Source organism: Athene noctua, chromosome 25, assembly GCF_965140245.1.
Source record: "Athene noctua chromosome 25, bAthNoc1.hap1.1, whole genome shotgun sequence".
NCBI lineage: Eukaryota > Metazoa > Chordata > Aves > Strigiformes > Strigidae > Athene > Athene noctua.
The window spans coordinates 6,312,192-6,337,129 of NC_134061.1; the positions used below are offsets into that span (position 1 = coordinate 6,312,192).

General features: G+C 53.3%; 1 protein-coding gene across 1 annotated transcript; it reads left to right on the forward strand.

The window, feature by feature from the left end:
- The first annotated feature begins 194 nt into the window (after positions 1 to 194).
- On the forward strand, positions 195 to 22,183 carry EFTUD2 (elongation factor Tu GTP binding domain containing 2). Its single transcript, XM_074926436.1, has 28 exons — positions 195 to 243; positions 519 to 624; positions 1,485 to 1,650; positions 2,144 to 2,222; positions 4,525 to 4,600; positions 4,868 to 4,933; positions 5,183 to 5,218; positions 6,556 to 6,646; positions 7,751 to 7,833; positions 8,320 to 8,486; positions 9,522 to 9,646; positions 11,282 to 11,345; positions 11,703 to 11,793; positions 12,177 to 12,312; positions 12,605 to 12,732; positions 13,698 to 13,891; positions 14,015 to 14,126; positions 14,384 to 14,524; positions 14,915 to 15,016; positions 15,519 to 15,601; positions 16,724 to 16,810; positions 17,076 to 17,202; positions 17,652 to 17,739; positions 18,256 to 18,374; positions 18,846 to 18,940; positions 19,657 to 19,810; positions 20,764 to 20,871; positions 21,520 to 22,183. The coding sequence occupies exons 2-28, from the start codon at positions 520 to 522 to the stop codon at positions 21,613 to 21,615; spliced, it is 2,919 nt and encodes a 972-aa protein (XP_074782537.1). The 5' UTR covers positions 195 to 243; position 519; the 3' UTR covers positions 21,616 to 22,183.
- The last annotated feature ends 2,755 nt before the right edge of the window (positions 22,184 to 24,938 follow it).

Consider the following 24,938-nt stretch of genomic DNA (forward strand, 5'->3'; position numbering starts at 1 on the left):
GCGCGGCTGCCCCGGCCGCGCCTGACAGAACCGGCCCCGCCGCCCCGCGCGGCCCCGCCGGCCCCGCGGCCACCGAAACCTCGCCGAGAGCGTCGGCGGCTTCGCCCGGCCCGCCCGGCCCTTCCCCCGCGGGCGCGGCGCTGACAGCGGGCACGGGGGATTCTGTCGCGACAGGCGGCGCGGGCAGCCCGGGGGCCTTCCGCGGCGGTGTCGGCGGCGCCGGCGGCGAGGGCAGCGCGGCGGGTGAGAGCGGGGCCGGGGCCGGGGGGCAGGCCCGGGGGTGCCGGGGAGGGGGCGGTGAAGACGGGGGGTGCTCGGCGGGCAGGGCGGGGCCCTCGGGGCGGTGCAGGGCTCCGGGGGGCGGCGGGCGGGCCTGGGGCGTCGCGCACGGTGCAGGCCGGGATCGGGGCCGGGAGTCCCGGTGCGGCGCAGTGCTGGGTGCGGGGGGTGGCTCGGGCAGATCCCTGAGTGCGTGGGGCGGAGTCTACAGCCTCCTGCGACCCCCTCCCGGCCCCCAGCATGGACACCGACCTGTACGACGAGTTTGGGAACTACATCGGGCCGGAGCTGGACTCGGACGATGACGACGACGAGTTGGGCAGAGAGTCTAAAGATCTGGATGAGGTGAGCGGTGCGGATGGGTGGAGGGGCAGCATCCTGAGGAGCTGGCACGGGCCTCGTCCTGCCCCGTAACCCCCACGGGAGCAGGGGCTGAGCACTGTGGTCGTCACAAGCTGCCGGTGATGGCTCTTCCCTGCTGGGTTCTGCTTTGCCGGTGCAATTTGACTCCTGAGGATCAGAGCGGATTTGGTTTTTAGAGGATTCTGTGTCTGTGATAAAGGGAAAGTTCCTCCTTGAATCATGGTTAGAACTGGGAGCTTCTGTAGCTCAGGCTGTATTTGGCTTTTTCTGTGTTCAGTCAGATGGAGGATCCGCAGCCAGTCAGTGAGGTCGTCAGGCCTTGAGTAACATGTGCTGGTGCTGCAGCAGTATTGCCAGGAGCTCGATTCCTCGGTGGTGGGGGCAGAGCAAGACTCCACAGACACCAGAGGGGAGTGGTGGGGGCAGGGCGGGCAGCAGAGGCTGCTGTACCACGGTGGAGAAAGCATCGTAGGGCCGGGAGAGCCCCTTCTAGTTCCTGCAGTTTGTCTGAAAGTGGCGTCTGCGTGTGCCCGGGTTGTGTTGTGCACGAGTGTGGTTCCGTTGTGGATAGGAGCAAGGGTCGGGAGTTGCTGCCTGTTGAGGTGTCTCTGCAAATCCTCTTGCTGTTCATTCTCAGCAGGAAGAGGTGTGTTGCTTACAGAGAGCACCTCTGGCAGCTGCTCTGCAGCTGGGTGTGAGGTTCCAGGGCCGCGCTGGTGGTTCCCTGGCTGGGTCCGTAGCTCTTGTTCCACGTTCGATGCCAGGCCTGTACTTTGTGGTGTGACTGGTGTTTGCAAAGCACTTTGGTGCTGGCAGCAGCTAAATGTGAGAGTTGGTTGCAGCTTGAGGATGATGACGATGATGACGATATGGGGGACCACGACGAGGACCACCCTGGGATGGAGGTGGTGCTGCATGAGGATAAGAAATACTATCCCACCGCCGAGGAAGTCTACGGGCCTGAAGTGGAGACGATAGTGCAAGAGGAAGACACGCAGCCTCTCACTGGTAAGTGGTGATGAAGTTGGGTATGGAGGGAGGGGAAGGCTCTTAATGGATCCTTGGAAAAGGGAAAATAACATTCTCCTCTGTTCTCCCCGTTGTTTTTGATGTCCCTTTCGAGTCCCCTCTCAGCCCCAGGAACGTGTAGACTCTTGTTCGTTTAGTGGAGTGCAGATTCTGGCACTCGGGGTTATTACAACTGCCAAACTAGCTTCTGAAAAACAGATATCAGCAGATACTGGAAAGATATTTAAGGAGAAATGAAAATGCATGTAAGTCCTCTCATCTGATCCTTCTGTACTAGAGTAGAACAGTTCAGTTGGAAGGGACCTACAACGATCATCTGGTACAACTGCTTTTATAAAGAGTGAAGGGAATCTGTCAGCTTGAAAGCTGTGGTTTTGTCTGCACAAGTCCCTGTTTCCTCTGACCGTTTCTGAGCCTGCGGGGTTCAGGGTCTCTGGTAACAGTGTTTTATTGTTCTCTCTCTTGTTTTCAGAGCCTATTATTAAACCTGTGAAAACCAAGAAATTCTCTCTGATGGAACAGACGTTACCGGTCACTGTCTATGAGATGGAGTAAGTCCTGTGTAGGGGTTTTGAGCGTATACGCTGGCCCAAGCCATCTGTGCTGTAACCCCCTCCCTTTTTGTTGTGTACAGGCAAAGGTGGGGAGGCAGCGTGGTGTGTGCTGTGTGGGGGAGGCAGCTTCTGGGGGGCATTAGCTTTGTTTCTTACTGACACCAGCAACGGAACTGAGTGCAGCCGTTTCCCAGATTTTGAACCAAAAACAAGAGGAGGAAAATACAACGCTAACCACTTTACAAGTATTTTCCCTCCACAGTATGCAGCACAGTGCATCGTTTTTCTGAAACGGAATGTAAATCTTACCCCAACAGCTGATATAAAGCTTGGTAATTGGGATCCCTTGTGGGGCAGATGTGCTGAAGGCAAGTTTTTCTAACTGGCTCAAGAAATATTCATATGGCCAGTGTGTGGCACACCTCATGTTGGGGCATTTTGGGTTGATCCCAGTGACCGTTGCCTTACTGCTGTCCCAAGTTAATTCCCATCTATGCTGGAAGAGTTTTCAGAGGGAATTTCTGTGCTGCTGGTTGTATGTAGGTCAGCGTAACGCTGCAGCTGAGCTGCACTCTGCTGCTCTTGATGGTGTCTCTGGCTGTGTCCTGCAGAGCAGCCCCTGGGACACCAGAGTTGGGGAAAACCTGGAAAAAAATCCAAACGAATTTAAAAGTCGGGTTATAGTATCTCATGGAACTTTAGTGAGGCATAAAACCCGTTGTGTACTGTCTCTGTTAAAAATACATAATCTTAGCATCGACGTCTACATTTTGTTGATGGTGGAAGGGCTCTTTATCCCTGCGTGTGTAGTGTTTTTGCATGTTGTCTTCTATTTGAGGATGAACAGATTGAGCTGCGTGAGTGTCTTGTTAGGCTCATCTTTCCATACGCCGTTTCGTGGCTAGTTTTAATAGTAGTCCTCAAGTGTAGATCCCAGAGCCAGATGCATTCCCTGTGTGCCAGACCCCCATGTGAGCAGTCCCTCTGGGTATCATCAAGGATCTTGTTATTTTCCAGCAACAGAATTTCCCTGGGGTTTGTATTCGTTGGTTACTTGGATGCCCAGGACCTTTTTGGAATGGCAGCTTCTCGAGGCTGTCCCCTGGTACTGTGTGTGCCGTGTCCATTCATGGGATCATTGAATTCCAGCTTGGAAGGGACCTCAAGGACCATGTGGTCCAACCTTTCCTGGCAAAAGCACAGCCTACGCAGTGTGGCCCAGCACCCTGGTTGGACAGATTTTTGATCGAGCTCGGTACAACCCAAAGAGCCTGCTGGGTCTTATTTTTCTAGGCAGTCCGTGTTGCTCTTAGTCCATGCCCTGTACTCTTCATGATCTACCGCCTCCCTGATCCCCGTGATCCCGGATCTCTCTGCTCCTTCTGTCTGTAATGAATTGCTCTTTGTCCTGCTTGTTGATATAAATGGTTTGGATGGGGCTGAGAGAAATTCCTTGTGGGACTCAGCCAGAAACCTGCAAGCTTGGTATTGATTTCCCATTAAACCTTATTTTAAGACCGATAAGCAAGCTTTTAATCAGTATTATTATTGATTTTTGTATTTTTTAGCTCTTAATCAAAATGTTGTACGTTAAGAAGTCTACTGCATCAGTGAAAATTAAATCTTTTTAAACAGGAGATTATTTGACAGCACTTATCTTCTGCAGGCCCGTAGCAATGGATACGTGTTTTATAGCCTCCCATTACTGTTTAGGGAAGTTGGTAATTTAGGACCTCAGTTATATTCTGGCCAGGTTCCATGCAGAAGGGATCGGGCCATCATTACCCAGCTCAGTTGCTGATTCTAAAACCATGTAAATTCCATTGCTGTTTCCTTGAGGCCCTGGGAACATCACTGTTTTAAGACCTGAAAATCAGAATTAATGGTCTGCGGGTCCCCATGGCCGCCTCTTCAAACTGTGTGGGGTGTGTGTTATCCAGCTCTGTGATTTACTTGAGTGCCTGCCACTATTTGAGTGGAAGGATTTCATCGTCTGAGTACATGGATGTGACTTTTGCTCTAATACTGACTAGAAGAGAAGAAAAATATTCAATAATATTCCATCGCTGGCAGTTTTACCAGCTCCGTATTCTCCCACCCACTGCCATCTGTCTAGGACTCCAACTCTCTTGTCCTCCCCATCTGGAAAGTGGGATTCTTCCTCCGCAGGGCATTGGCAGAATGAGAGTTTGGAGAGGATTCAGGGGGCACCTTGGATAGACAGTGTAACTGAAACGGCACCTACTTTTCTTAGGCACAGCAGAAGCCTCCAACAGTCTTTTGTGTTTCATTCCTGCAGTTTCCTGGCAGATCTGATGGACAACTCGGAGCTAATTCGAAATGTGACTCTGTGTGGGCACCTTCACCACGGCAAGGTAGTGTGAATATCCCACATCTATCGGGTAGTAGTAATGATCTGTTTGTTGCCTCCTTTTACCGTTGCTCCTGAGCCCTCGACCTCTCCAGCAGCAGTCTCTTTCTGCTCCTCTTGCTAATGCTTATTTGTGGGTTTTCTTTCAGCCACGTGGAAAGAATAACGTGCCCAACGTTCTCTGTACTGCTACTGGAGGGATGGGATTGTATTTGTCTTTCTCTGTCTGAACGTAGTCCCTTCCTTTCTCTTGTGCTCTGATGTTTTTCAGACTTGTTTTGTTGACTGCCTGATAGAACAGACACACCCAGAAATCCGGAAGCGCTACGACCAGGACGTAAGTGAGCTTTTGGAGTATTCTGCCCTGGGGAACGTGGGTTGGATTTTACACTTGGAGCGTGACTGTACGTGTGGAAAATGCAGTTTTAGTGATTAGAACGTAGGATTGGAAATCCAGAGCTCAGTCCTGATTCTGTCTCTGTCATTCACCTGCCACCTGAACCATCTGTAAAGAGTTATGGTGTCCTGCTTCAAACTTAATATTTGATACCAAATGTGACATTCTGACTCTTGTTTTGTCTTTCAGCTTTGTTACACTGATATATTGTTCACTGAGCAAGAGGTGAGTGAGTCTTGTAGAACACGCGGTGATTTTTATCCAGCTATCTCATGCTTTACTCACAGTTACTTACTGTAGGCAGTTTCCTGTTCCATTTTAACATCTTTTTGTGCCTTCTGCATTTTGACCTGTTGGAGCGGGTTCAAAGGAGGCCACAAAGATGGTCAGGGGGCCGGAGCACCTCTCCTGTGAGGAGGGGCTGAGAGAGTTGGGGGGTTCAGCTGGAGAAGAGAAGGCTCCGGGGAGACCTTAGAGCGGCCTCCCAGGGCTGAAAGGGGCTGCGGGAAAGGGGGGAGGGACTCTTGATCCAGAGGTGTAAGGATAGGATGAGGGGTAAGTTTTAAACTGACAGAGGGCAGATTTAGATGAGATCTAAGGAAGAAATTCTCCCCTGGGAGGGGGGTGAGGCCCTGGCACAGGCTGCCCAGAGAAGCTGTGGCTGCCCCCTCCCTGGCAGGGTTCAAGGCCAGGTTGGACGGGGCTTTGGGCAACCTGGGCTAGTGGAAGGTGTCCCTGCCCGGGGCACAGGGTGGCACTGGATGGGCTTTAAGGTCCCTTCCAACCCAAACCAGTCTGTGATTCTGTGATAGTTTTTTTATCAATAAAATGATCTGCTCCTCTTGTTTCCCTCAGTAAGATCCTTGGTCCAACGTTCTTCCATTTCCTGCAACCCTCATGTCCATGTTTGATTTTATTTAGCTGAGATGATAACCTGCGTCATGATGAAAATCTGCACCACAGTTATTCCAGCATATGAGTAACTCCTGTTTTCTTTGAGGGAAAGAAGTGGAAGGGTTTTGCAGCAATGATGGATGGGGAGAAAAACTGATTTCAGAATGAACATATTTGTCCTCTGTTTCCTTTGATGGGAACTCTTAGCTGGGAGCTCTGACTCCTTGTGGTTGGGTGGGAATGGGAATCTGATTTTGTCCTACTCGTTAAATATTGTCGTGACCAGAACAGTCCTGTGAAGTGTTTCTTTCTCTTCATCTTAATGCTCTACTCTATACTCTGGGTGATCAAACCTTCTGCTTTGAGGTATAACTTGAGAGTAGCAGAAGGGCAAAGGCACAGAAGAACACGTGTCTTCTGTCTCGGGTGTTGCAGTTCCTCAGGTGAGACGAGGCGTGGATTGTGCAGTGGGAGCTCACCAGTCTGAGCCAGTATGGATGGAGGAGCTGAGCTGGATACTGCAGCAATCTGAGGTTGTTACTCCCTCCCTGGGAGTAACAGGATGTCCTGAGTGGATGTTTACTTCTTTCCGTCTTCCTCATTTTTCTTTGGTCACCTTGCTGAAGTATTTTTGTTGTAACTGATAATGCTGGTTTCCTGTCTTTCAGAGGGGAGTAGGCATCAAGAGCACACCAGTGACTATTGTTCTGCCCGACACCAAAGGAAAGTCTTTTCTGTTCAACATCATTGACACTCCAGGTGATTGTGTAATCCTGAAAATCCTGTTTTGGGATGCACTTAGCTGAAGGCAGGGTGATGTGTGGGGCAGATCTGTGACCGTGTGAACCAAGATTTCTCTCATTAACCAACCTCTGTGTTCTCTGGCTGGTGCTGCTGACAGGAGCAGAGCAGTACAAGCACATGCAGTGATGGTTAATGAGGGCATTCAGAGAGCTTTGGTGTTGGATTGCAGGGGATTGGGTAGCATTGGCTCTCAGAAAAACAAAGAATCTACCCCCTGAAACCGCACTGATTCATCTGGAAATGGCACCCAGGTGCATGCAGCCCTGGGAAGTTTTCTTGTGCAAAAACGCATGTTTTGTTTTGTGGGTTTTGTAGACGATTCCAGCCTAGTCCTGAGCCTTTAGCTAAATTCTTTCTTCTGAAATCACTTCCAGAAGTAACAACTCTGCAGCTGGCTTCTAGTCAGGCTTGTGTTTCTGATTAGGAGGCCTAATTACGGGCTAATGGGGCTGCAGATGTGTTTCACTCAGGTGTATGAGGAGCACATGTAGAATTGGATTTTCCAGGTAACACCTTGCCCAGTGGGGGCCGTGCTTTTCTCAAATGCTGTTGCCCCACCGTGAGACTCTAAGCAAGTTCCCTCAAGCCTCTGACAAGCTTCTGTGAGGGGAGCATAATCACAGATCAACTTGTTGTAAGAAACTAAGGCCAAACTTTAGGAACGAGGGTCTTGGGACACATCTGTTGAGTTACAGCGCGAGATGAGGGAGGTTAGAGCGCAGGAGGAGGCTGGAGGGAGAGGCATCTGTTGTTCTTTGGTGAGAAGTAATCTTCCTCCTTTTCCTGAAGTACTTGCACAGAGCTGTGAGAAAAACAGTAACAAATGTGAGGAAAAGTGCCTGTTAAATGAGTTGTTGTTGTGTTTATTCTCAAAAAATAGCATTAAAGCTGAAGCAGATCCCTCTGTGGAGCTCTGGCAGCTGCTCCCGGGTCCCTGTCTGAGGAGGAAGCCGTCTGTGTTCTGCCTCGCTGCTGCGGAGCAGGGGACGGCTTTCCACCCTCTGTGCTGCTGGTGTCAGGGCTGACTCTGGTTCTCAGCACCATTTTGTGTTTTTGAAGGTCACGTCAATTTTTCTGACGAGGTGACAGCTGGCCTTCGTATTTCGGATGGCGTTGTACTTTTCATTGATGCAGCCGAGGGGGTGAGTGCCACGTTCTCTCTCCTAGGGGTTAACTTCAAAACCTCTTCCTCTGGAGGGTTTGATCCTGCCTGAAGTGAAGGCCTGGCCCTCAGCTTTGCGGGGTGAAGGATTTTTGAAGGACAGGTGGGGAAGTGAGAGTGTTTTCCAGGCAAAACAGGGAGTCAGGCCTCTGGCTTGTGTGTCCAGGGCTGACGTGATGCGTGTGCCCTGTGGGCTGATTATCTAACTTGTTTGCCTCTCCATCCTCATGGTACCTAAAATTGAGCAGGTTATGTATATCCGAGATGTCCCTGGGGTAGGATTTAGGAATTCAGTTGGGTCAGCACCTACTTCTAAATTTCAGGAGGATTAGCTGATGGCTGAGCTGAGGCTTTCCTACAGAGTTGCAGCCCTGTGCGTAAGGGTCGTTGGTTTGTCTGTCACGCCCCAGAGAGCATTTTGTGGAGGGCTTTCACCGGGGGTGTTTGTGCTCGTGATTCCCTGCAGGTGATGCTGAACACGGAGAGGCTGATCAAGCACGCGGTGCAGGAAAGGCTGGCAGTGACTGTGTGCATCAACAAGATAGACCGACTGATCCTGGAGCTGAAACTGCCCCCTACAGATGCTTATTACAAACTCAGACATATCGTGGATGAAGTTAACGGTCTGATCAGGTATTGGGGCGATGTGTCGTTGGTGCTCGCTGTCCCTGCTCTATTTCGGGTGCTTCCCTCTGTGAGCCCTGTGGATGCCTAAAAACTAATGAGTTTGTTTCTTGATAGAAAATGGGGTGGGAAGAACTGCTGGGAATTCATCTCAGCAATATATTGAGTTAGGCAGGCTTGACTCTTCCTGACACGTTTCATGGGATCAGCTCTTTTTTTCCCCATTAAAAAGTGGGGAAAGTGGCTGTATGACCAGAGCAGGGAACTTCTGTGCTCCCAGATGTCTCAAATGTGCTGAAATTGTCCGGGCTGTATCCCAAATTACAGGTTGAGATGTCTCAAAGCTCTAAAACACCTGTTAAAAAACCAATGGGAACTCGTCCCAACCCCTGAGCAGAGACTCTGGTGCTGGTGGGGTCAAATCTCCCTGCAAGACCCTGCTCAGAGAAGGGAGGGACATCTTCTCCAGCTTTCACAGCAGCAGTGCATTGTTTCTGTGGGTTCTTCTGCATCCAGGTGATCTTCTTAACAGCATTCTGCCCTTGGAGTGGGTGTGAATTTGCACACAAGCTCCCCTGCCTGTCTCTGTTCAGTTGCTGCAGGCAGCTTGGAGCAGGGTAGTTTCTCCTGTCCAGCATGCTTGTGAGTCCGTTAGAACTGTTTCAGTTCAGTTCTATCCCTCCTACATTATTTGCCTTGTATTATCTTTTCCCTTTGCTTAGTTGACCAACTTTGCTGCCTTTTTTTAGGGGAGGAAAAACTCCACCTGACAAAAAATACAAAGCACTTGTGCTGATTAACTTTAGTTCTAGATCTTGAAATATTTCTTTGCAGACTGATGCTTTACAGTTAGTAGTCATAAAATGATTCTGACCCTGAAACGTTGATGGCAAGCACGCTGCAGCCCGTTTTAAGATGCTATTTGGCAATCACTTGCCTATCACATACTGCTGTTTGGTGTGGGAAGTAGATTTAAGTGTCTTCTGTGGTTCATAGCACTGATTTTATTTTTTTTTCTTGTCTCTACAAACTGTCTCCTCTCAGCATGTATTCCACCGATGAGAACCTCGTTCTGTCTCCCCTTCTGGGGAACGTGTGTTTCTCCAGTTCACAGTACAGCATCTGCTTCACGCTGGGATCTTTTGCAAAGATTTATGCAGACACATATGGTGAGGATTATCCAGAAACCTTGTACACTTTAACATCTCATTTCCTAACCTTTTTTGTTGAGGCTTTCTGAGCCGTTCAGCTTTGCCTTTCACTACACATGTATGGGCAGTGTGCGTGTTCTTGAATTTCAGGGCGCTGAGAGGTGCTGCAGCCCTGGGCCCTGGGTCGTAAAGAGCAAAAAGAGTTCTGACTTGTTTTTAGCTAGATAGTCTCTCCTGATAAATGTTTATTGAGCCAGAAGCCAACATGTGATACGTACGCTTAATCAGAAAAACCAAGTCCTGCTGTGGCAGTTGAAGGCAAGTGTATGTGTTGTGCTTTGCCTCCTTATCACAACAGCTCAGGAGCGAAGCAGTTAAGTTCTGCCTGGCTTTTTGCGAGTCTCCAGAGTCTGAGACTCAGCTGCAGCCAGGCACGAGCTTGGCCCACAAGGTTTTGCACTCTTGCCCTCTTTCTTTTTTAAGAAAGTGCCTTTTCCTGCCTTTGATTTAATTTTCTGTTCCCCAGGTGCCCGCTCAAGGCAATCTGCCACTTGTACAAGCGGGCCTTTTGCTGGCATTAGCCAGCTGTACAGCCAAGGCTTTTGAAGTCTCACGCTGGGGAGTTGGGGGTGATCTGTAGGAGCCGTGAGCAGGGGAGGAAGGATGTTGTAAAGCAGCTGGCCCGGCTCTTGCAGAGAAGTTAGCCAGAGGGAGGGTGAAGTTGTAGAGGTCAGGGACTGAGGTGTCAGACTGTCGTGCGTCCTGGTGAGTTTGGAGAAATAAATGAGCTGCCTGGGCGTCCCAGCGTTAACTCTGTGCCTCTAGGCTGATCCCCCTTCTTCGGGGGAGCGCTGCAGATGCAGGCAGGGGTGGTGGGAGATGTCATCCACGTGGGGCAGACACGAGCTGAGCGGTACTTGGAGTCGGTAATACTCGATTGTGGCCACCAGGGATTTTATGTGCAGCCACCGTACTTCAACTAACATGAGTTATAGTAGTTTAACTGTCAAAACCGCAGCCACCGTGAAATTTCTTATGCTTGCACATCTGCCCACAGCAAAAGCTTGTTTGGAAACTACTGTAAATTATCACCGCTGCCTTATTATTTGTAAATTCACCGTGACAGCCAAGCACTCCACCGTTCCTTCGGCACTTGGGTGTGTGGCTGTGCTCTTAGTGCATCAGCTGAAAAAGAGAAAAGAACTTGGAGATGTTCAGCAAGGCAGAAAATGCTTGCGATCAGCCTGCGGGGTGTGAGCCATCCCAGTACCTTGGCACTACAGCGTCAGGTTGCAGCGTTAACGTTTGGAGAAGGCAGCAGATGTAACTGAGTTCCTGCAGCGTGGCGTCTGGCAGGGCAGCTCTTCTCCGCTTTAACCTTGTGTGTAATTGAGGGAGTTGAAATGTTCCTGAGAAGCAAGTCTGTGACCCCACAGTGTACCTGGGCTGCTGGTGTCGTCGTCCTCAGCGGACTCTTTCCTGCCCCCTCTCTGCCTGCTCTTCCCAGGTCAGGGCTTAACCATTCCAAATTGGGACCAAGCATCGATCTATTAAATCTTCAGGGTTGTTTTAAAGCCAAAACCTAAAGATTTTCAAGGTGAGATAAATGCAGTGACTCTGAGAGACTTTTGTCATTTTGCTTTTTCCCTGTAGGAGATATCAATTATCAGGAGTTTGCGAAGCGGCTGTGGGGTGACATCTACTTCAACCCGAAGACGTAAGAAGCCTGTTTAAACATCTGTTTAGGTTGTTCTCTCTTTTTGCTGTAAAATGTGGACTGGCTGACCACCCGAGGTCCCTTCCAACCTGAGTTGTCCCGTGATGGGCTCGTATCTGGGAGGGGTTGGGTCAGGCCTCCTGCTTGGTGTGAATTTGTGTGGTCCATCCCGAATCCCACAGCAGGGACAGAGCCTCCTCTGGCCTTCGCGTGGAGTCGGCACGACTCCTGTGTGACAGCTTCCCGGAGGCTTGGGAGGGAGAAGGAGATAACCTGGGAAGAGCAGAGGCGGTGTTTGCCGTCGGGGTGCTTGCAGGCTGCAGATGCTCTTCATGTCTCTTCTTTGGTCTCCCATAGCCGCAAGTTCACCAAAAAGGCCCCAACGAGCAGTTCCCAGCGCAGTTTCGTGGAGTTCATTCTGGAGCCCCTGTACAAGATCTTGGCTCAGGTATGTGGGGGTTCATTCTCCTTCCCACAGTTGCAGGTAGGAGCAGCCAAGGGCTGAACACTACCCGGTGGTGTCTGGTGCCTGTGGGACTCGCCTGTCCCATCCTGCGGTGGGATCTCCACAGACGGTGAGCCACTGCTTAACAGCTGCTCCTTGCAAATCTAGCCCTCTGTTTGCACAGTTAATAGAACTGCCTTTGCTCTTTCTAGTGTGCTCTAACATCAGCCAAGGGATAATGTGAAGCAGCCGCCAGTTCTCCTTTGAGCTCTAAACCAGAGCAGGTCAAGAGCCCTGAGGGCGATGGCTGGTGTGTGGAGCTGCACCTGGGTGTTACTGGCCTGGACCCCACAGCAAAGCTGAGAGTGGTGCTGCTTGTCTTGCAGGTGGTGGGGGACGTGGACACGACCCTGCCCAGGACACTGGATGAACTTGGCATCCACCTGACCAAAGAGGAATTGAAACTGAACATTCGGCCTCTCCTGCGGCTTGTCTGCAAGAAGTTCTTTGGGGAATTCACAGGTAAATGTTGTTTGTCTTCCCCTCCGTGGTTTTCGCAGTACCCCGGTCTGACATGAGCAGAGTTAAGGGCTGTATTAGAGCCATGGAGTGCTCACTTGCACAGCTCCCTTCTCAGCTTTCCAGATATAAAATACTAAACCTTTTGCCCAATGGACAGCTGGAGACATGGCTCGCATCTTCCCCATTGCTGTGGGGGTGCTGCAGTAGGAATGGCTTTGCCCCGTGTTTATTGGAGCCTGTTTCTTTCCTCTGCACTGCTTAATCCTGTTCTCATGAAGTATTACTCTTCCAGGCTTTGTGGACATGTGTGTGCAGCATATCCCCTCCCCAAAGGTGGGAGCCAAGACGAAAATCGAGCACACCTACACTGGTGGCGTCGACTCTGACCTCGGGGAGGCCATGAGTGAATGTGACCCTGACGTAAGGAAACTCTTCTGCTTGGCTCTGAGTGTCCAGAAGCGGGCAAATACGCTCCTCTCGCTGCCTTGACAGGGCAGCTGCCTCCTAGACAGCCATCTGCACAGATTTGACTTCTAGCATTTTGAAAGCTCTCATCCGATACTGAAACAAATCTCTTCACTTGGAGAAACTTGAGCTGCCTGCCAGGGCAGCCCTTGAGAGAGAGAATTGTTTGACAGTGTTCGGGGAGGAACAGGACTAGGTCAGGACTTCAGAGCACGTGGGAACTGCAGGGTGATTTTGTGTCCTTTTGCTGCCTTTTTGTCCCTTTCCCTTGAAGTTTGTTTCTCTCTCCAAAGTCTGAGAAAGCTGATCTGAACTGTGCTGATAAAAATAACCCCACGTTAGTTAGTCAGCACCTTTCCTATCAAAGCCTTGCAAAAACCTTCCTCCTCCAACAGCTTGTACTGAGCTGTCATTCAGAGCTGTCTAGAGCCACCAACGCCAGCCAGCAGCTAGTGAGGAATTTGCCTGTGACTTTTGCTCTGATGTCTGGAGAGAAAACGAATCTCTTCTGGTAACGGGTTGTGATTACCCACCTAATACTATACAGTGGTGACTGTCACCAGCTCACCGGTTGTGGAGTGACGTGAGAGCTGTGATCCCTGGAGGCTCGGGTCCTCTGCCCTGAGCTGCTTTGCAGGCCAGCAGGTGACATTTCCTCTCCTGGTCTTGTCCCAGCCACGATTTACTGCTCCCCAAGAGGAGGGAGAGAAGCTCCAGAAGAGTCCAGCAAAGTCGTTCCAGGGGTCTCCGTACAGGGCAGGGAGATGTAAGGCTTTCAGGGAAAGGAAATGAAGGGCTTGGCAAGTCAACAGAAGTATTTCTAAATTCCAGCCTGTCAATCCCTTTGTATCCACGAGTCCTGCCAGGTCGGTGTTTCTCGACTGTATTTTGAAAGAGGTTTATTTCCCTTTCCTGGAAAGGGTCCGCTGATGTGTCACACCACGAAAATGTACAGCACGGACGACGGCGTTCAGTTCCACGCCTTTGGCAGAGTGCTCAGCGGGACCATCCACGCTGGGCAGCCGGTGAAGGTCCTTGGAGAAAACTACACCCTGGAAGATGAGGAGGATTCCCAGATCTGCACTGTTGGGCGCCTCTGGATCTCGGTGGCGAGGTGGGGAAAGCTCGGGCAGTGCGCTCGTCCGGGGGGAGAGGGCCCCTGGAGTGGCTGCTGGGAGGAGGAGGAGTGCGCTGCCAGGGGCTGGGGGCTGGTGGCAGCAATGCTTCTGCCTTCTAGGTATCACATCGAGGTCAACCGAGTTCCTGCGGGCAACTGGGTGCTGATAGAAGGAGTGGACCAGCCCATAGTGAAGACTGCGACTGTCACGGAGCCCCGGGGCAACGAGGAGGTACTGTATGTAGCTGGGGTCGCTGGGCTGCTGCCTGTAGCTGGTATCACTCTGCTGCTATGTCTGTCTGTCTCACTCGGCCTGGCAGGGAGTCGAGGTGATGAAGCACATCTCGAAAGCTCCAGTGGTGCAGTTAAAGAAACTTTGTCTGCCGAGGAGCTGGGGCGCAGGAGCCACTCAGGGAAAGAGAAAAGCAGCAAATACTGTGGCCACCTGAGGATGTAGAGATTCAGCTCTTTGTCCTCATCTGGTTTCAGGCTCAGATCTTCCGTCCTTTGAAGTTCAACACCACGTCTGTCATCAAAATAGCTGTAGAGCCAGTCAACCCCTCGGAGCTCCCCAAAATGTTAGATGGTCTCCGCAAAGTCAACAAGAGTTACCCCTCGCTTACTACTAAGGTATTTCTGGTGTGTTTATGGCTGTTTTCAGCTCATGCAATGGGCTACCTTGTAGCCTGATCTTAAAAGTCAATATTTTTTTACTGCAGGTTGTTTCCTTTTTTGTGGTTTTTTTTTATGCTGTTGCAGTTGATCTCATAAATCATGTGGAAATAGCAGGAAACTGTAAATCTAGCAGAAAAACACACACCTTGCTGTGCCAGGGAAGCAGCTTTCTGTAGGGCACATCAGCACTTTCTGCTAAAAAAGACTGTGGGAGCTTTCCTGGGGGAACTCTGATGTGAACCAATTTATTTAAAGCTGCTACTTCCTGAGGCTTTTGTAGGAGCCCGGAAGGCAAGGGCCTGTGAGCAGTAATGCTGTCAGTTGAGCCCCTCTCTTATTTTTCAGGTGGAAGAGTCTGGGGAGCACGTGATCCTGGGGACAGGGGAGCTTTACCTGGACTGTGTGATGCATGATCTGCGGAAGATGTATTCAGAGATTGATATCAAGGTGAAGAAAGAGAGGGATTTTCCCCTCTGGGGAGTGCGTTTTGTTCCCATATTCAGAACAGTGGGAAAATAAACCTCCCTGAACATGGAGTGTGAATTTTGTCCAGTTCTTTTAAAAGGGAAAAAAGGGCTGTTAGGATGCAAAACTCTTACATGCTGACTGTGTCACACCATTATGATTGAGAGCCTGAAGACTGGCTTGGAGAGGGGTTTGTGACCATGTTCCAGCCTTTCCGGTGCTTCAGCCATTGCCTGGCTAGCCTCAAATAAACAAATTGAGCAGAATTTGTCATACCTGGAATTAGGTTTCAATGTACCTGTCTCGTTTGAATGAAGGAGTTAGTACAGCTGTCTGTGCAGGCCTTGGTCCTTCATACACAGTGTTGATTAAAGCACTGGCAGATGAGCCAGCTTTTTCTTGTAGGTGTTCAAAGGTTTCAAACAGTCTTTTTAAAAACAAACAAGGACTTGAAAACCTTACAAACCTGTTGTTGTTATTCCAGGTGGCCGATCCAGTTGTGACATTCTGTGAGACAGTGGTGGAAACGTCCTCCCTGAAGTGCTTTGCTGAGACACCCAACAAGAAGTAAGAGCCCGTGGGCGAGCTGGGCCTTGGAGCTGGGCAGGCGGGGGTTGGCTGGAGACTGGACTTCGTCCGCTCCAGGGGTCTGTTCTCGTGGCTGTTGCCCAGACAAGTAGTGTGTGCCTGAGCTGGCAGCAGCTCTGCTGAACTCCTCCATAACACACTGGAGATCCAGGGATGTTTCTGTGCTTTTTAGGAACTCTCAGAATGGAGGGAATAAAGACAGATCCACAACCTCCTTTCTTTAGCTAAATTTCACACTTTATCAGCAATTTCGTGGTGTTTCCAAGACTAGGAGATGTTTTGGGATCCTAGAGCAGGTGCCAGATTGCCCATTGCTGCCTTCAGTAACTCCCCAAATGTTTATTGAGCAAAAGCTTTGTCTTCTCTTACCCGTTATTAATCTTGAAATGGATTTTTACCTTTCTGGTGATGCACTGGAGCCTTGCAGCCTGGTCTCATCTTCCTCCTCCAGCACGTTTGAGATGCACGTGTTTGAAGGAGGGAGGCCTGCAAAGGAACATGGGCTGAATAACCAGGATTAAATCTAGGAGCACAGGATGTTTTAATGCCTGAATTTTCAGGGAAATTATGATCTGACATATGCTGAAGAGAGCTTTCCTGTGTTCCCTTGTGGTTTCTGGTTCTTCTTACCCTCCTTTATTCTGGCATACTCTCTCCACGGTTGGTAGCCTTAGTTTTGGGAACAGAGAGGCTCCAGTCTTTGAACTGTTGGACCTGTGGCGTGACCTGCTCTGGGGGAAGGTCACTCGCGTTGGTGGGGTTCTCCAAGGCAACACCTGGTGTGTTGGACACAGCAAGTGTTGGCTCTGATAGAGGCACATTGCCCAGCCCGTGGGCTTCCTTCTACAGCCTGGACAAGCGCTGGACATTGGCAGGAGGTATGGAGCCATGCTGTTCCTTAGCACTCTGCTTCCAGAGAGGGGCAGACGTTGGAGAGTGGTGGTTAAGCACATGGGCTATCTTTACAAGCAAGACATTAACAGCGAAAGACACGGATGGCTTCATCTCCCCAGCTGTGCTCAAGGCAGTGCAGGACCCTGAGGTCCTGCCAATTACTCCCACTTCTGTCATTCTGTGGATTGCAACTCTTTTTCTTTCCAGGAACAAGATCACGATGATTGCTGAGCCTCTGGAGAAGGGACTTGCAGAGGACATTGAAAATGAAGTGGTCCAGATAACGTGGAACAGGTATGACCCATTTGGGGAGAGCAGGAATCCATCTAGGAGCAAATAATTGGGGTGGGGGGAAGGGGAATTCTGGAATCTGCGAGGTGGACAATATCAGGCAGTAGTCTCTAGGCAGGGTCCAGTATTGCTTCCAGCTAGTCCATGAGCATCCCTCCCCAGCAAATCTGTTGCTCCAGGTAAAAAGCTGAAGGGAACAGGGGCATAAATGTGTTGTGAGTGCAGGTCGGATACTTGTTACCTAAAGTTTATTTCCTCCTTCTATCAGAAAGAAGCTGGGTGAATTCTTCCAGACCAAATATGACTGGGATCTGCTGGCTGCCCGTTCTATCTGGGCCTTTGGGCCAGATGCCACCGGCCCAAACATCCTAGTAGATGATACACTGCCCTCAGAGGTGAGGAACACAGGCAGGGGGTTACATTTCAGTGAGACGTTTGTCCTGTGGTGCCAAGAGGTGGCCAGTCCTTCCAGAACCTGCAGCAAGGTCCTGATGCTGTTGGAGTGGTCACTGGCTTGTGAGATCTCAGATCTTCTGTACTTCCTCCACCATACACTGGCTAGCAAATTGCCTGTTATTTTTCAAGCGTTGCTATTTGGGCCAACATCCTCAAAATTGGCAACTAATTGGGCTGCCTTACAGGATTACCAAAATATGGCCTCTTTTAATATATGGCTTTAGAATCCAAACTCTCCAGATGACGATCCTGAGCTGTGAGAGGGAGGGGTGACACTGAGGGTGTAGGGGGACGTTGCTGCTCTTCTAGGAACTGGCTTTTAAACACTGGGGTCTGTTACTGCCTCATGTTGCAGATTTGATCTCTGAAGCAGTCTGTCTGTCTGTAGGTGGACAAGTCGCTGCTGGGCTCTGTAAAGGACAGCATTGTGCAGGGATTTCAGTGGGGGACCAGGGAAGGGCCTCTCTGTGATGAACGTAAGTAGGACCTGTGGAGAAGTGGAGCTGAGAAGATCAGTTAAATTCTCCCATTTCTAGCATTCAAGTGATTTTGATAGTGCAGTCCCTCAGTGGCCGTTTCCCTTCTCACACCACAGCTGGGGACAGATCTGGGGATGGGGGACAAGGGAGATAACAGAACCTCCCCCTTGTTCCTGGCTGCAGGTGCCACCAGGCACTGGCACTGGCCATCTGCCCGCAAGCTGGGACCTGTCACCTGGCAAGCTGGCTCCTCCAGGCCTTGGCCCTGCTCCTGTAGTTCAGGTGCAGAGCAGCAAGCCCCAGCAGGATAAGCTGCTGAACTGTGTTTGATATGCAGGGTTAGGACATGGTTGGGCTTTCCCTGCTGGAATTAAATGCAGGAGAACTTCCTGGGGTGGCTCTAGGTCTCTGGGTGTTTGTTGTGTGCGCGGGGTCTCTGGGGAGGCAGGGTTGGTGCTGGTGGGGCAGAGAACATCCCCCTCGGGTCACTTGCTGTCGTTTCTGCCTCCTCAGTGATCCGCAATGTGAAGTTTAAGATCCTGGACGCGGTGATTGCTCAGGAGCCCTTGCACCGGGGTGGGGGACAGATCATCCCGACGGCCCGCAGAGTCGTCTATTCCGCTTTCCTGATGGTGAGGACTCGCTGTGCCTGACGGGCTGAACCTCGCCCTGCGCCAGCTCCTGTGGGCTCCAGGGAATGCAGGTTGCACATGGGCTGCACTGTCTGCCCCAAGGATGGGATTTAAACTGACTCGCTCATCCATTGATGTTTCCAGCGCCCTTGTGGGCTGCAGATGGGTTTTACAAGCAATCACATTCCAGTCTGGCTGGAAACTTGTGTGCATCTGCTCTGTCTCCCGGTTTTGCTACTGTTTGGCTTGCTGGGAAGGGTGGGTGTGGGGAAACAGAAGCATGTGACTCATGGCCAGAAGGAGAAGAGCTACTTTGAGCTTTTGTCTGATGTTGTTTTGGGCAGCCGTGGGGCAGCAGGAGCCCTTTCATCCCCAGTCAGGTGCTGTCTTTGACCGAAGCCAGTCCCTGACTCCAGCTGAACTGCATTGGTGCTGCTGGAGGCTCAGTGGCTTGTCTCTTTCTCCTCACAGGCCACCCCTCGCTTGATGGAGCCTTACTACTTTGTGGAGGTGCAGGCTCCTGCTGACTGCGTGTCTGCGGTGTACACGGTCCTAGCCAGGCGGAGGTGAGCTTCTCTGACCAGCTGCCACCACCTCAGTGTTGCAGAGCAGCAACTGCTGCCTGGGGTCTGGGCTGCTAGAGACGTTCCCGATCCTGACACCGCTTGTGAAGCGAGGGGAGAGGGTGAAATCTGTATGAGGTGACAGCTGAAAGTTTACTTGACTGATCTCAGCCCCTGTGCTGTGTAGAGAGGGGTTGTCCAGGACCATGCACAGCCTTTGGTTTGTGCCTGGTTCGTCCTTGAGTGTCAGAAAGGAGAATATATAAAGGGACGTGAGACCCCCCTGCAGTGCTGCATCCAGCTCTGGGGGCACCAACATCAGAAGGTCACGGACCTGCTCGAGGTGGGCCAGAGGAGGCCACGAAGATGCTCTGGGGGAGCTACAGGAAAGGAGGGAGGGACTCTTGATCAGGGGGGTAGGGCTAGGACGAGGGGGAATGGTTTTAAACTGACAGAGGAGAGATTAAATTAGGTAAAAGGAAGAAGTTATTCCCTGTGAGGGGGGTGAGGCCCTGGCACAGGCTGCCCAGAGAAGCTGTGGCTGCCCCCTCCCTGACAGGGTTCAAGGCCAGGTTGGACGGGGCTTTGGGCAACCTGGGCTAGTGGAAGGTGGCCCTGCCCGGGGCACGGGGTGGGACTGGATGGGCTTTAAGGTCCCTTCCCACCTATCCTGTGATTCTGTGACAAAGAGGAAGACTAATCTTTTGGTGTGTCGGCAGAGGCCACGTGACACAGGATGCCCCAATCCCGGGCTCTCCTCTCTACACTATCAAAGCCTTCATCCCAGCCATTGATTCATTCGGGTTTGAGACAGACTTGAGGACCCACACGCAGGGACAAGCCTTCTCGCTCTCTGTCTTCCACCACTGGCAGGTGAGTCCAAGCCCTGTTGAGACTGGGAGGAGGGATGTGGTTGGAGCAGGCACCAGGTGGGTGCTCTCGGTGGAGCTCAGTTCCACAGCTCACCCAGGGCAGGAAACTCTCTGGAGCACGTTCCCAAGGGTTCTGGAGCAGGGGAGGCTTTGCCTGCTGGCTGTGAAGGGTCTGTCCAGTGTCCAGTGCCTTTGTTCCGAGTCCCGTCACCCTTTGCCCTAGCGAGGGAGCGCCAAGGGCTGCTGGTTGCGGCGCGTGAGGGTCCTTCAGTCCCCGGAGAGAGGACATCCCCTGGGAGAAGGGAAGCTGTGCAGGTGCTCTGCAGCTTGGGGAGCAGAAGGCTTGGAGCAGGGCTTGGGCTCTTTGATCTGCTGTAAGACACAAGGTTGCCACGCTTCGGCTTTTCCTCTCAGAGGAGGCTTTTTAAACCTGTGGAAAATGGTATTTGGAACAAAATATTGTCCTCTGGCCACTTCTATGCCTGTGGCGAATCAGGTCTTGTGGGAGCTCCCACTGTGGGGTGCACAGCTACTTGTGGTAGAGCCAGGTGAGAGCAGCAGCAGTTTGAGCCTCAAGAAGTGGCTTAAAGGTCAAGAGGTAAAAGTCTGAGGCTTAGCTCTGAAAAGAATAAACATGCCTGATTTCTAGAGAGGGTTGTGCTGACTGGAGCCCCCGTGGGTTGTTCTGGTTAGCAGGTTTTTAGAGGTCTTGCAGTACACCAGCATGTGGGGAAGGTGGGACATGTTCTTGGCTGGGGTTACCAGCACCATATTGGTGACTTCTTACGGGCACGATCACCAGCACCGAGGTGAGAGTGTTTCTGTGCCAGGAGAACAGATGGTGTGTTGGGGCTGCCACATCAGGGCTGGGGGTGTTTCCCATTGCAACTCAGGGTCTCCAGGAGGTTGAACCAGCTCCCAGCGTCACTCTCACATCCTGGCCCTGTGTTTCAGATCGTGCCTGGTGACCCCTTGGACAAGAGCATCGTCATCCGGCCCCTGGAGCCGCAGCCAGCCCCGCACCTGGCCAGAGAGTTCATGATCAAGACCAGGCGTAGGAAGGTATGTCTGGGAGTGGCCCCCACAGTGTCCCTCTGTCCATCTGCACCAGCAGCTGAGCTGTCGCAGAGTTGTCCCCTGGCTGCGCCGCATCCCCTCTGTGCTCCCAGCGTGGGCCGATGTCCTTCGTGCCCTGGGACTTCCTGCACTCTTGATCCCCCAGGCTGCCTGTTGGTGCCTCTCATGGTCCCACGAGCGACTCATCCGGCAGCAACTCCAGCCAAAAGCGGGGTCCTGTGGCACGTGCTGAGCCCCACTCCCTCCCCAGCCCATCTGACCCCTTGGTGGCCTGACGTGGCCTGTCTGTCCTTCAGAAAAAGCAGCGACTGGTTTCTGTGCTGGCTTAGTGAGCTGGGCTGAGGGGTTGGAGGGGCTCCGGGGGCCGTGGAGGGAATCAGGCTCTGCTTTGGGGGGGCAGTGAGCTGGTAGATACGCTCAGCAGCAGCAGCCACCACATTTACAGCTTCCTGAGAGGCTGTTAGATGTCTTCAGGCTGCTGAGAAATGCCCCGTGCCTTGCAAATTCTCCTGCCTTCTCTGGAGCCCGAAAATTTATCTTCCTGTGGGACAGCGGGGTTGTTTGGGATCTCTGACGGGTGTGTGAGTGCTGGCTGACAGAGGAATCACCCCTGGCTCTGCGGTTACCCTGCAGGGCTTGAGCGAGGACGTGAGCATCAGCAAGTTCTTCGATGACCCCATGTTGCTGGAGCTGGCCAAGCAAGATGTTGTTCTCAACTACCCCATGTGAACGTGCTGCTGTGGCGTGAGGGCTGTCCTGAGTCCTGGCCAACGTCTGTCTGTCCTTCCCCATCCCCGCCTGCCCAGCCCTGGCTCCTGGATGCTTGGGACACGCAGAGAACTGCTCCTCCTGGCTCAGGTGGCTCTTTCCTGGCTGCACAAGTCTCCCTGGGCACTTGTGGACGGTGCCCTCAGGGTCTGCTCCATGCAGGGAGCAGCCCAGAGCGCTGATGTTTTTTGTGTTATTAGTCTTCAGCTGTTGTGGCCTCCAGCGAGGAGATTTCCCTTTGGATAGGCTCTCTCCAGGCACACAGGTTATCCCTGGCTGCAGCAGGGGAGATTACTAAGAACTTAGCCTAAACGTGCATCAAGCGTTTGAGCTTTCTCCTAACCCTCTCCTTGGGCAAAGCCCATCTTTGGGCAGCTGAGAAAGGTGGGGATGGTGGGTGGGGGGAGCACTTCTACCAGCCTCCAGGCGAAGAGGCAAGTGTGGCTTTTACCCTTTTTGTACACCTTTTTTGAACCCTTGTAAACGTTTTAATACAAACTTCCAGGCATGGCTTAGTCTGACTGTGCTGAGAGAAGGCAGCGCTGCCCGAGACTCTGCCCCCACTGGGGCTTAGAGCACACGCTGCCCCGATTCCTCTGTCTTCAGCCCCAGTTCTCCCCATCCCCAGCACTGCCCCCCCCCAGGGGCTCTGTGTACCCCAGCCATCCTGCTCCTGCCTGCAGTACCTAACAGGACCATCCTCTACCACACTAACACTTTCTTCCTTTCTCACGAGGTTTTGGGCTCCTGCTCTGTTTTCTGGGGCTCTCAGCAGCTGCTCGTGCTGATTTTAGTGCTTCCTCTCCTCTGCCTCCGAACTCTGCCCCATGTCCGTGCCTGAGCACGAGCTGCAAAGCCAGGGCTGGTTTACATCTCCTGAGGGGATTTACACCCTCTGTCCCCTGGCTTGCCTCTGTAGGGGCAGCTGCTCCCCCAGATTGAGCCTTGCCTGGGGTCACCCTGATGCTGCTGTGCTGGAGTTAGGGCCACACCAGGCTGCTGTGACCAAATTCACTTCTGGGAACCTGTCCTGGGGCATCACCCTTCTCTGAGGGGCTTGAGATGGCTGGTGGGGGCACGCAGTGCCACGGGAGCCAAAGGTAAAGCTGAGAAGCTCCCACTAAACCTTCCAGCCGCTGGTGGAAACTGGGAGGGACTGGGCTGACGCAGACAGGGGGAGATGATGCAGCTCCGGGAGAGCGTGTCCAGGCGTCCCGCGCTGAGCCGGGTCTCTGTGAAAACTGGAGAGGGTGGGGGGGTAATTGAGGGCCCCCGCTCGCCAGCCGGGCCGGGGAAAGGATTTCCTGCGGGTTCCAAGGGCAGGGCCCGTGCCGCTGCCCCATCCCATCCGCCCAGCGGGAGGGCGCGTGGGGCCGGGGGCTCCAGCCCGATCTCTGGGCTCGGCCTTTCCTGCCGGGCGGGCCCGGGGGGTCCCGGCACCTCCCGCATCCGCCCCGCACCGCGGCCGCGCCACCGGCGTGTTCCCGGCCTGCGCTGGTGCAGGCAAAGCCTGCCTGACACCCCCCAGCCTGCCAGGGCTGCTCCTCACCTCCCAGTACCGCCCAGCACCAAACTGGGGACCGGGCCCGGCCCCTCCTGGAGCCGCCCCAGGCTGCCCACGCCGGGGCTGCAGCAGGGTCGGGGCCCGCGGGGCCGGCAGCGCTCGGGGCTGCCCGGCACGTCCCGGGGCTCGGGGAACGCGACCCCGGCCCCAGAGCCGGGCGCTCGGCCGCTCCCTCCCACCGCGGAGGGGACATCGTCCGCCCCGGGGGGGCTGGTACCGCCCCCGGGCTCTCCAGCCCTGGGGAACGGTCGCCCCGGCTTCACCCCCGGGGGGTGGCGGGAGATGGCCCGGGCGGGCGTGGGAAGGAGCCGGTTCTCACGCGGCTCTTCCCGGCGGCTGGAAAACGCTGACCCGCGGCAGGGCCCGAGCGGCCGCGGGAGCTCTCGCAGCGGGAGCCCCGGCCCCGCGTCCGCGGGCTGGGAATTTTCCGCGGCAGCGGCTCTTCCCTGGGAACGGGGGCTGTGCGCGGCCGGACCCTGACCCCCGGCCCCTTCCGAGCGGCTGGAATTTCCCCCGCTGCCAGCAGTGGCCCTTTGTCGGGTGCGGGGTGCCCAGGGGCCGCGCCCACCCGGGCTGTGGAGCGGGTAAACTGAGGCCCGCCGGCACGCGGAACCGCTCCCGAGGGCAGCGGGTGCTGGGGTCTCCGTCCTTGGCACGAGTTCATCGGGGCTCAGCACCGGGACGTGCCGAGGGGGCAAATACCCCCATCTGCGGGGGGCACCAGCAGTGAGTGGGGCTGTGCTGACCCCTCCGTCGTCCCCGTCTCTCCCCAGCCCCCGGGACTCGGTAGGTCCCCGGGGGGATGCGCTGGCTCCTCGCAGGGTGAGCCCCAGCCCTGCTCCCCGTGTCCCCCCTCCCCATCCTGCTCCCCAGGTCCTTGTTCTCAGTCCTGGTCCCGGTGTCCCTGTCCTGCTCCTGTCACCAAAGCGGGATAAAAGATCTTATCGGCCCCGATGGGATGTAGATAACGGACACTCCTTTAGGAACAGCCGGGTGCGCAGGGCAGTAGTCTCACCACCAGCGCTCACCGACTGGTGTAACGTGCTGATTGTGTTGGATACACTAACACACGTTAATCAAGTTCTCATGCATAAACATGATCGTTCCTGTAGCTCATTTTCATATCCCCACCCCTTCCCGGTCATGCGCACTTGAGTCCCGAAAGGAGTCGGGGGCTGGTTTTGCGACCACCACGGACCCCTGACTCAAGAGAAAGGCCCCCAGTGTCCCTGACTCCAGGACTTTGGCTCACAGGGCAATTTTAACCCGGTTCGAGACCCTCTCACCATACAACTTTTAAATCCCGGTCTAGAGGGCGATAAATCATCCTCACCAACAGAGTAACGACGATACCTCGTGGGGCAGCGGGACTGGGGGTGTGGTGACTTAAACTGAACACAACATCTCTGTGGCTGCTTAAAACATTCGCGACTGTCGTTTATAAAGAACGCTGTTTCTGTGAGATTCCATTTAATTGGTTAGTCCTAATCCTTTATCAAAATCACCGAAAATCATCAACTCACATTAATAACACATCAGTAACAATCGGTAACACTTCCAGTGTCCCTGTCCCCATCGCGCTCCCGGCGTCCCCATCCCCCGTTCTGCTCCCCGGGCCCTCAGACTTGTCCTGCTCCCCGTATTCCCACCCTCTTCCCACTGTCCCTGTCCCCATCCCGCTCCCCGGGCCCCCGTCCTGATGTCCCCACCCCACTCTGCT